Source organism: Mus musculus, chromosome 16 (genome assembly GCF_000001635.26).
Source record: "Mus musculus strain C57BL/6J chromosome 16, GRCm38.p6 C57BL/6J".
Taxonomy (NCBI): Eukaryota; Metazoa; Chordata; class Mammalia; order Rodentia; family Muridae; genus Mus; species Mus musculus.
Window position 1 is genome coordinate 26,679,075 of NC_000082.6, and position 12,176 is coordinate 26,691,250.

The 12,176-nt window shown below is 37.3% G+C and overlaps 1 protein-coding gene across 6 annotated transcripts in view; it reads left to right on the forward strand.

The window, feature by feature from the left end:
• The window catches only part of Il1rap (interleukin 1 receptor accessory protein), a 148,620-nt gene that overhangs the window by 97,566 nt on the left and 38,878 nt on the right, over nucleotides 1-12,176 (forward strand). For all 6 annotated transcript variants that reach the window (XR_875736.3, NR_152416.1, NM_001159318.1 and 3 more), the window contains exon 4: nucleotides 1,029-1,215. Coding sequence is in view for 4 of the 6 variants with exons in the window: in NM_001159318.1 (NP_001152790.1) it covers nucleotides 1,029-1,215 (187 nt within the window). In the remaining 2 variants the exon portion in view is untranslated. The remainder of the gene's footprint in view (nucleotides 1-1,028; nucleotides 1,216-12,176) is intronic.

Below are 12,176 nucleotides of genomic sequence, written 5' to 3' on the forward strand. Positions count from 1 at the left end.
AGTCCTGTCTTGAGATTATAACCATGAGACAGAAAGCTCCAAATGGTATGGGCTTTTGGAGCCTCAAAGTTCACCCCCATTGACAAAGCTCCTCCAACAAGGTCTCACTTCTTAGTCCTACCTAAATAGGTCTTCCAACTGAAGCTTAGCATGTAAATGTAGGGAGCTATGAGTTCATTCTCATTCAAGCTTCTAGATAGGTTCGGGCATGTTTACAGCTTTGGAGTTAGACGCATTTCTCTATATTTTATTGCTCACATTCAAGTGGTAATGTTGAAGTTACATCTTTCCAAGATTAGACATGATTATTATAATATAATATATATGATGCTCACATAGTTTTCAGTTATTATACATTTAATGAAATAACATCTAAGGTGCTCACCATCTAGGGGGCCCAGTGTAGGAGTATATGATATGGTTTAGTGGAACAGAGCTTGATAGAGATATGGCTCTGTCTGGACAAACACAACTGCGTGCTTCCCACTCTGTAAGATGTTTCCTGTATTTTTGCCTTTCACACTTGCCTGTAGGTGTTCAAAATTCAATAATTTTGAAAACTATGTTATAATTTTCTTTATGATTGTTTTGATTTTTCTATTAATCTCCCAGTTTTCCTGACTGAGATAACACTGGGTTGGCTCTATTTCTCCTTTTGAGAAGTCTGATCTTGTAAAACAACAAAAATTCTAAAACTTCCTGATCAGAAGCTAAAATCCTGGAAACATTTTCAAAGGTTGGCTGCACCCTTAAACATGCCATCCTTGCTTTTGCCTTAATAAAAATGTCACCCCGATAGTGTTCTAAATGAACGCTTTCAATACACATTGGAGTTCGTGTATAAAGTATTTTAGTGCATTTAGAGGGGATATTTATGTTTGCTTTTTAGTGTATGGTGCTAAGTGGTATAGGAAATATCTCAGTGAGTCACTTAATGGTCACAGGAACTTGCACATATGAAGAAGTCCCAACTCTATTAAATCAAATGCAGATTAGCCTCCCTGATCATTGCATGCTTGCCTTTTCAGGAACACAACTTACTGCAGCAAAGTTGCATTTCCCCTGGAAGTTGTTCAGAAGGACAGCTGTTTCAATTCTGCCATGAGATTCCCAGTGCACAAGATGTATATTGAACATGGCATTCATAAGATCACATGTCCAAATGTAGACGGATACTTTCCTTCCAGTGTCAAACCATCGGTCACTTGGTATAAGGTAAGAAATCTAGGACACGGTGGGTTTTTTTTTGTTTTTTGTTTGTTTGTTTGTTTGTTTGTTTGTTTGTTTAATGGTAATGACTGAATGCCTGTTGAGTTAAATGGTAACACTAGTAACACTGATATTTTCATCCTTGGACATTTTGATTTCCCCATTAATATCTTTGTACAATTTTTTTGCCCCTTTCTTGTTTTTGTTCTGTTTTAGAAGGAGGGGTATGGGTTGCTTTGCCTCAGCTTCCTGTTTCTCAAGTGATGTTCTCTGGAGTCCCAGAACTAACTGCTTAACTTCTGTTACCTCCTGAGGAACATAATTTGAGTAATGCTGCCTACTTCCACTCACTGCCTTGTGAAGTCAGAAGGTGCTGATTCGTGACGTGAATCAGTACCTCCTTGAGGAGTCAATACTATAATTTACTCTTTATGTGTACTCAGTTGATGGCCCTCATTTGTGGGTACTGTCTGTGATCTCTCATATCTGAGTATTTGGAAAGTGTTTTATCCAAAAATGTGAATATTGGAAGGGGACACCTGTAGGGGCACTGCAGCATAGCCTTTGACTCTCACGGACTATCCACAGGTATGAAGCTGGACAACTCAAGCACAGTGTATAGCCAACTCCGTAGAAAGAGTTCTCAGAAAACTAAGTGAGACTAACAATAGCCTGTAGGCATCCGTAGAGTCAGTATTTGCACCGAGGTACAAAAGAAAACCATTGTCGGTCAGATTTCTGAATATGATCTCCTCAGAAGAAGTACACAGTGAAGGTCATGTATAAAGTATAAATATTTTAGTACCTTAAAATAGATATTGTTGTTTGCTTTTTAGCGTGTGCTAATTGGCATAAGAAATATCTAAGTAAGTCACTTAATATTCACACAAATTCATACATATAAAGAAGTTCCAGCTATAGTAAATCAAATACAGTGAGCCTGGCTGATCATTGTGAAAGATAGCGAGTGGAACTTAGGACAGGCCTGTGAAGAATCAGCAGCTAAAGGCAGAAGAAATTTCATCCCCTGAGACAAGTCACAAATCCCTTAGCAAGAAGTTCTACTAGGCTAGAGTGGTTTCACTGTACCTCAGAAATGCTAGCCAGAGCAACAAACACTAGAATGCAGGGCTAGAAAGTTGTCTGCCTACAATGCCTCAAGCTTTGCAGTTTAATGCCCTGCCTATTGGCAAAGAAAAAAGAAAAGCCAGTTGATTAGAACAGTATAAGGAAAGAAAGAAAATGGGCTTGACATGGGGTGAGGGAAAAGTGGGAACAGATCAGGATGGAGGCATTTTGAAGAATCTCTGTCACTAGGAACATGAAGCCATACTAAAGTACAGAAAAGGTTATTTTTACATAAATGTGATCAATAAGAAGTTCCATTTGAGTTTCATGAAATGGGCACATAAAATGATAATATTTTTGCAGCAAAGAAAGTTTGCAAGAAGTATATACTGTTGGTGATTCTTTAAAACCAGGCCTACACCAGGAATATAAGTTATATGAATAAACAGGATGCAAAAATAGAATTAAAATGCCCTAAAGTTACATCACCTATTGAAAATTTAAAGTGAAGAAAATTATTTTACAAATAAAACCAAAGTAAGAGGGAATATAGCTGCAAACACAGACATGCACACATACATACACATGCATGTAAAAATATACATATGCATACATACAATTATACACACAACACATGTACACTGAGAAGCACATATACGCATGTACTTATATACACACAAATATGCACAAGCATAAGACCACATCTAAGCACATGTACCCATGTACATACCACACATATACAGATGCATACATGGCATACACACTATCATATACACACATATGCACAGGCACATGGACAAGAATACACACACCACATGTACACAGAGAAACACATATATATGTACACATATACATGTGTAAGTACATGCACCCACACAGACATACAAGCACACACCAATGCATATGAATACACATATATGCCCAAATAGAAGTGCCTACAATCATATGCACACATGCACATGAACACACATGTACACCTGTACTCATGCTCAGACAATGCATAGCAGCTGAAGATTGGCAGGAGGTAAAAGAAGGAAATTTAAAGGTAAAGAGTAACAGTAACAGGAAGGCTAGCGTGGCCACAAAAATACACGAGAATGGAGATTTTTAAATCAGTGAGTATTACAGAGAGAAAACAAACAGTTCACAATAGGGAAAAGATCACTTATCTAGGAAGACGCTCAACAGCAGAAGGATTTCTACATTATAATAAAGTTTCAAATCTACAAGAAGTTCTTAAAAATTGCCAGAAATCGAGGGGCAGATAGACAAATTTCCAACGACAACTCATCTGTTTCAATTCTCTTTCTTAATCAATTGTTAATAAAATGACCTAGTAATCAACTGTAAAAGCTTTCTGTTGGCTAGAGGTTGACAAACTGAAATTTAATGATAGTGAAACTTTTAGTGACTTCAGTCCAACAAAATACATGATGATAATTTCATATTTTAAATAGTTAAATGGGAAAATCAGAGTAAGATCTTGAAAACTAATAAACAAAAAGAAATGAGAATTCTTCTCTTTCTAAAGGTAATAAAATTGACATGGGTTTACAAAATTGAATAGACAAATATATTTTAATAGAAACATTCCTACCAATGAATGAAATAGTCATGGTACCTTTGAAATATCAGTCTGCAAGATCCAGTTGATAAGTCCAAGCATAAAGCATCCATTACCACCAGCATCACAACATGATCCACAATAGCAGTCTCCCTTCTAATCAGAGAACAGTGCTACCTATGGTGTTGCAAATGGAATAAACCTGAGGCGGGTCACTGACATCTAAAAATACAGAGAACAAAGGAAGGCCTGGAACTACATCATGAGTTTGAATTGAGCAAAAAGAAAAAAATACATAGGAATTTATAGTTCTCCTGCAGAGTTCTCCTGATGTACAAAGGGAAAGGACAGAATTCAAGGAAACAGGTGAAGCTGTTTAAAAAGAGAATGAGAATCTAATCTACATATCTAAGTTTGGACCTACACAGATATGATAAAATTAAAACTAAAAACGAGACAATTTTTGGAGTTTTCAATAATGTCTATTTGGGTGGGGAATAGTGAAGGAGCTGTGATTGACAAGGGCTATGTGGAAGCTAGCAAAGGTGGTTCACAGTAGTATATTCCTGGCCTTGCTTCAGCTTACAATGATATAGACTCTTAAACAACTCAGTAGCTAATTCATATGGTTATACCTGGGTTTGCCTATGTTTTGTTGTCTGCTAAAATAACTTGGAAAAAAAGCAGAAATGAAGAGATTGAGTGAGAGAGAAAAGAAAGAAGAGGGGAGAGTAAGAGAGTGGCTGAGAAGAGGAAATTAGGAGGAAGAAGACTAAGAGACTGAAGAAGACTTAGCTGAATATTGTTTCACATATGTTATAAAACAGAGCAATAGAACACCAGAATATTCTTAGTGTGGGATGCAGATGATATCAACAAGTTATTGCTTTTAAGTGTGGCAATGGGACTTTACTTATGTTGCAGAGAGGAATTGGTTTAGAGATAATACACACAGAAGTCTTTACAAATGAGAGCATTAGTGGGGTGATTTTTAACAGGTTCACATCAATAAGGAAAACCTCCCTGTGGTTCTCCTGGAATTGTCCACACACCTTCCTGCCTCTCTGGGTCTTTTTCTATTCACAATCTACACTTACCTATTCATTCATTGTCAGGTTTAATGTTTAATGTCACTTTTTACTGAATTCTTTGTTGTAGTCTTCTGTTGATGTACATGTTCACCAGCTAAGCATAGATGGGTTCACTGGAGTATGCACAGGATGAGGTTTAATGTGGTAAATGAGATATATTCTCAGTTCAGTGAAATCTCAAGAGCAAGACACAATTTAGCACATTTAGGCATGTAGTACATAGGCCACATGTAGGCAAACACTCACACATGTAAAATGCAATTAAATATTTATTCTATGTAATGTTGAGTCGCATTAAGTGGCAGAGAAAAAAATGCTATGATTTTAATGAGAACTTCTGACCTGTGGGTCTAGTTGACTATTGAATACATATCAGATTATTCAAATTTTTGAATTTCCTGTCTTCATGAATGGTGGTGGTATTAACCAAGGTATGAGGAGAGGAGGAAGCTGGAGGAATCAGTGGTGGACTTAGTAAATGTCACAAGAAGCTAGGATGTCTAAGACATCAGGGTGGTAGACAAGACAGATAAGCGGACAATGGTTGTACAAATAAGGATCTGAAACCACACTATGCATAGAGATGGATGCATCTATGTGACAGTTGAAGCATCCAGAAGATGAAACACAGTGAGAAGGGCCTGAGTCAGTCTTCAGAGAGTCTACATTCAGTGAGTGAAGGCATAAAGGTATTGAAGAAAAAGTCACTTCTGTATAATGATTGCTGAGGCAGACTCCTCACATTCTATACATGACTCAAAAGATAGACATGGGTCATGGGAGATGGCTAAGTGGGTAAAGCTGTGCAAACATGGGTGTTTGGGTTGGATTTCCAACACCCACATGAAGTGATATTTATGTTATGCTTGCCTGTAAACTCGTGGGGACTGGTAGATTCTATAGTCTTACAGTTAACCAGTCTAGGTAAAATGGTGGGTTTTACATTTAGTGCAAACATGTTTGAACAAATAAGGAGAGTGTTGCACACAGGCAAGTGCACCCCCCCAAACATACATGTACAAGGCTATGTATACATATACATAAAATATATACTCATATATACACACAAGTATGCATACCTACAAGTACATACAAACATCCACATACACAAAAAAGGCACATGTAAACACACACACACACACACACACACACACACACACACACACACGCACACACACAGTGCAAACTACCTGTTTTCAAAAAGAAAAGAAAACTTGACCATAGCCATCCTTTCTATGGATTGGTTATGTCAAAACTTCTGCTAAGTGTGTTGTGCTTTTCTGTTTTTGTTCTTTGTTTCTCTTCCTGTGTCTAAGTGACTGGCACCTTTGATCTCCAGAATTCTGCCACCTTGGGAGCAAAGACTGGGTTTGGGATAGAAACATTCTCCTAACTTGACAGCACGACTGAGGTTTGATGGGAACCCTGATGGTTTTGTTTTCTCTACCTTCTGCACCCATCCTCAAATGTCTACAGAAATTCATCTCTCAGTGGACCTCTGTAACTTGATTTTAGAAAAAATGTCTACTGTGGTAATAATAGAAATACATCTTTGAGACTTAAAAAATGTATAATTATAATCCATTTCACTATTGCTTTCTTAACACCTGCAAGTTGAAGAATGTTCAACTGAAAAGGGGGAATTGAATAGTTTCCATTTTAGTAATGCTATCTGTATGCTAAGTCTTGTGTTACCATGTTCAGTGCATATCACAACACCAAAAGGTAGACACCATCTTTAATAGCTAGGAAATGGAGGCTTAGAGTACAGGGTCTGTTCCAAAGAGCCGGAAATTTATTCTCCCAATGCTCTTAACAAGTATGATGTCCTATTTACTGTATTTTGTAGTTAAGAATTATGTTAGCATTTCTGAGGGTGTTATGGAATTCCTCAACTAGGCAACATAAAGGAGCAAAGTTTTAATGTTGGCTCATAGTTCTAGAGATTTGAATTCACATGCTTAGGTGTGTGATCAGGATAAGACAGCATGGCTGAAAGGCAGAGCAGAGGAAAGGTGCTTAACATGTCACCTAGGGAGTAGACGGACAGACAGGAAGGGATCTGGGGTAAAATACTCTTTCAATGCAAGCTACTGGTAAGTGACTTACTTACTTCAACATAAACCAGGTACTGAGGAGTTCAATGGATATATACATTGATGAAGTTAGAGTTCTTGTGAGCCAATCACCTGTCACCAGCCCATAACCTGGCAAACAAGTCTTAACACATGAGGTTTTGTGGGGTATTTTTACGTTAAAAACTATAATACAATTCTAAGCACAATGCTGTTGGGAAATTTACCAAGTGCCACCGGGCTCTAAGCCAAGAATCAACCTTGTGTGTCAGGAGGCCGTACTTTATATTCCTGGTACTTCCGGCCCGTTCTGTATGATTGTAAAATCTTTCCTAAGACTGATATCAGAAGGGAGTCTAGTCCAATTCTGTGTGATTCTAAAATCCTTCTAAGATAACCTGAATGCACAGATCTGTCTTAAAGAGTAAACAATAAAGGCTGTGAACAGAGTAGATGCATGATAAAAAAAAAAATCCTTCTAAGATCAATGTAGGAAGGGAGTCTAGTCCCTTTTAGATCTCAGGGACTCATAAAGGAAAAGACAGTATTGGAACATACATTGGTCTGTGAACTGGATGGGGACAGGAAGAGGATTCCGATGGACTGGTGTTAGAGAAATAGAACACCAAGTGTCTCCATTTCTGAAGTATGCAGAAAAGAGATAAAAACTGACCATTCCTCTCCATGTCTTTATTCGTCTGTCATCTTATTTTTTTTATTATAAGGCCTTCCTAATTCAGGACTTCAGCAGTCCTGTCATGAACTATTCAGTAAATTTGTCAAATGAGGCACATTTTCTAACTCTTCATCTGGAGAGCATACTATGTTTGTAAGTGATTTACTGAATTACAAATCAGAGAACTTCTGGAAGGCAGTCTCGATGGATATTAGAAAATGATGGTTTAGTCACAGAGATGCTACCAGACATATAGCAAATTCATATATAAGTGTGCTGTACTATTATTAGTATCATTATTATTTTATTAGATTTAATTATTGACTTGTTTTCATGCCACCATACCTTTCATATAGCTGAATAACCCCACCTTTATTATTATGGTTGGATATTTCAATTTTCATTTTACAGAGACTTGGGAAAGTGAGGATACTTTTCCTTTTTCCCTGAGATGGGAGATCATTTTACTGAGTATTTTATATGTTTGAGTTATGATAACTGCAAAGATCTTCCCTGCCATGTAGCTGGTTAGACATCAGTAAGATTACAGAAAGCTAAGTGTCTTCATGCCCATTGTGATTAAGTTTGGTGTAGTACCACCACTACAAATTTTTAAAAATTTTTCAATTTTTTGAAAAACCAAATTTTTCCATGCAATATATTTTTTTCTCCAAACTCCTCAGAAACCCAATAAAAAATAAATCACTGGTAGTCAGATACTGTTTGGTAATATTTCTCCAAAAATATTTAAATTATTGTATCTTATTTCTGTTAAATTACCCTGTGCTCATTTTTATATCAACTTGACATGGACTAGAGTATTTGAGTGGAAAGTCCCTTAATTATGAAAATACCCATACAAGATTGGCCTGCAGGCCACCCTGTAGGGGATGTCCTTGATTGATGGTTGATGCATGATTACCTAACTATGATCAGTGTTCCTGGGCAGGTGGTCTTGGGGTGTATGAGAAAGCAGGGTGAGCAAGCCATAGGGAGCAAGCCAGTAAGCAGCACCCCTCCATGACCTCTCTATCAGCTCCTCCCTCCAGATTCCTGCCCTTTTTAAATTCCTGCCCCAAGTTCATTCACCAGTGGAGTGTGACTTGAAAATTGTAACCTGAAATAAACTCTTTCCTCCCCAAGCTGTTTACAGTCATGGTGTTTTAAAACAGCAATAAAAACCCTACCTAAAGCTGGGCATGGTGGCACACGTCTTTAATCCCAGCCCTGGGAGGCAGAGGCAGGTGGATTTCTGAGTTCGAGGCCAGCTTAGTCTACAAAGTGAGTTCCAGGACAGCCAGGCCTATACAGAGAAACCCTGTCTCAAAAAAACAAAACAAACAAACAAACAAAAACAAAAACAAAAACAAAACTACAAAACCCTACCTAAGACATAACTTCAGGAAAGAACATTTGTAAAATCTTGCCATAACCAGTTATCTTTAGGTATGGCATATGCTTTTAAGTATCTGTGTGATAGACTTTGTGCTACAGAAAGATGACATCATTCTCAATGTGTATACAGGGATTTTGAACCTTTGGTATGAAGATATCATGTTCAAATTTGAGAGCCGCACACTTAGAACTCATGGCATTTTGCATATGGTTTTATGGCTCCTGTTGACCCAAAATGCATTGTTTAAACTGAAAATCAATTTAAATTGTTATCTTTGAAGTCTTGAAGCTTAAATCAGGTCAAATGACTCATCCACTGTGTACTTTGAGGAAAGCTAATTCCTAACTCATCATTGTCTCTTTAGTGGTTATAGCATTGTTCTGTGCTAAGTCTGAGCTCTCTCTCCCTCCTTTTCTTTCATTTGAACATCAATTTTACAGCACAAGCCTGGACCAATCCACATTGCACTTAAGAATTGATTGAATAATGGATTTAGACTGGATTGCAAAACTTCATGAAAATGGATGCCATCTCATTTTTTAGTATTATGTATCTAGCTCTTAACATTGCCTGGCACAACACAGAAGGGACATTGTAAATATTTATAAACATTGAAAGACAGACTGAGTTCCTTTATTGGAAATGACTGGCTTATGAAACTCTTTACAGAATCAACAAAGTACAGTTATTTTATGCCAAGATTTTTATGGATTCATTGCTTCCACAGCTACCCCTAACTATTCAGACATTGCAGCTTAAGCAGTTTATATTTTTATTCCCATTTCCCCATGTATCCCAGAATAACTATCCCATATGTAATAATAACCCATATACTTACTACCACACATATTCTTTGAGCTTTCAACTCTGTCATGTATCTGTGATGACATCATACATGTTTTTGATCATGTAACATAAATATGTTGAACTCAGTATACTAATTATTGGCCCAATGACAGGCCTCGTAGACATTGTGCTCATCCACCTCTCACTGGCACAATGAATTAATTACCCGGAAAAAGGGGAACACTGTAGGAAACCTGCCACAATTCAGCAATGTAAATAGTAACATGTAGAAAAAATACTCTGCGAATGCAGGAGAGTTCTTCACTCTCTTCCCTCGGCCCAGAGTGTTCTGCCCATGTCTTCATTCCCACCCCCCCGAAGTTACTGTCAATATTTTCCTTATCATTTTAAGATAGTGTAATACCTCAAATTAACTTATAAGACCCAGTGGCCCAAGGACCAGGTAACTCTCTAGGATGCTGGGAGTTGTAGTTTTAGAAAATAACAATGCCTCATAGAAAAGTACAGTGCCCTCTATAGTAGACTATGTGTTTTTGTTCATAAAAGCCACTTAACATGTGTCTAAGAGCCACTCTGCTGGGATATTCCATGGAGTGGTCCTGACCAAAGTCCATCTCTTGGCCAATATTTAAAATTTAACAATGCTTGTTTCAAATTTGACCCCCAAATGGTAAAAATGTTTTTTCTCCAGTAAATCTCTGGATTAACAATATAACACAAACCCTCCTTCTCTTGTAAACATTTTTCACACTTTCTTATATAGGCTGAATATATATTAATAAAAACAACGAAGGGCCTTTTCCAGTCATATCATCAGATGGTTCCTTTTGAGGAATAGACGTCCTTAAAGGAAGCTACTCTTTTCTTCATTGTGACATCATCCTACCCACAGCCTTCACTTTCTCGGATACATATTTCCTCTCCAGGATCCCAGAGTCATTTCTTGTACTGCTTCTTACTTACATGTTGTGCTTGGTTGCCATAGCAACCATTATGTGGTTGACAGTTGCTCTTCTATTTAACTTCTTCATTTTGAATTCAGAATGAGGAACTGATGGGCCAGGTAGAAGGACTGTTTGCTAGCCACACAAGTGTTTACTCCATTTGGGAAAAAAAAAAAAAACATTCACTTAGTGCTAACTAGTTTCTTATTTTTGAAAACCTGTTTTCTGTTCTATAAGTACCCAAGTGTTTGTTCATGATAGTTCTTTTTGGAATTCTAAAGAAGTATGTGTGAAACCATCATAAAGATTATTTCAGGAATAGTTTATTTTCTATAAAAGAAAACAGACTATCTTTGGGATGCATATTGAAGAATCTAGAGTTAAGATTATTTGTATAAAACAAGATCCAAGTCAACACTACAGGCTAAAATTACTATGTATTTGTAATATAACCAGTATACTACACTGCACATGTGCGTATTTAGAATGAAACCCATGTCCTCTCATTCCCTTCATAAAATGCTACAGGCCTAACAGCTTTGAAGCAGATTTGATTATATTCTCAAAGATACTTTGTCAAATTAAGTAAAATTATCTGCCCCTTTGTATTGAAGAGTATGCTTTTCAGTTTAGCTCTAACTGTAAAAACTGGGAACATCACACTATTATTTCAGGATTTGCTTTGCATGTGGCATAGATACAAGGTATGGAATAGATGCAAAGATACAGCACAGATATAGAATATGGCACAGAGATAGGTAGGGCATAGGTGCAGAGGTATAGCATAGATGCAGGGTATGATGTAGAAGCAGGGTATTGCACAGATACAGGGTATGGCATAGATACAAAGGTATGGCATAGATGCAGGGTTATGGCACAAATGCAGAATATGGCACAGAGATGGGTAGAGCATAGGTGCAGATGTATGTTGTAGATGCATAGGTATAGCATAGATGAAGGGTATGACGTAGATACAGGAGATACATAGATGTATGGGTATGTTATATATACAGAGATATGGGCCACACCATAGAATGAGGACATGGAGTCATATGGAATTAAGAGTAAAAGCTGTGAGACAAATAGATTTTGATTCACGATTGAAACAAATAGATCTATGTTCAAATTCCATTCCTGGCATTCCCAAGTTGTAAGACATCAGCAGTTACTTTTACAGGTCTTTGTCTCCTCCTTCATAAAATAGGATAAGAACATTACAGACTTTGTAAGTTTGGGACAAGAATCTGCTGAGATAATATAGTGAATGTCAAACACAAGTCTTGCTGTAATTTTTATAACCCCAGCTCTTGAGTAGATTTGTCATCTTTAGTTCTGAGTACAGCGAG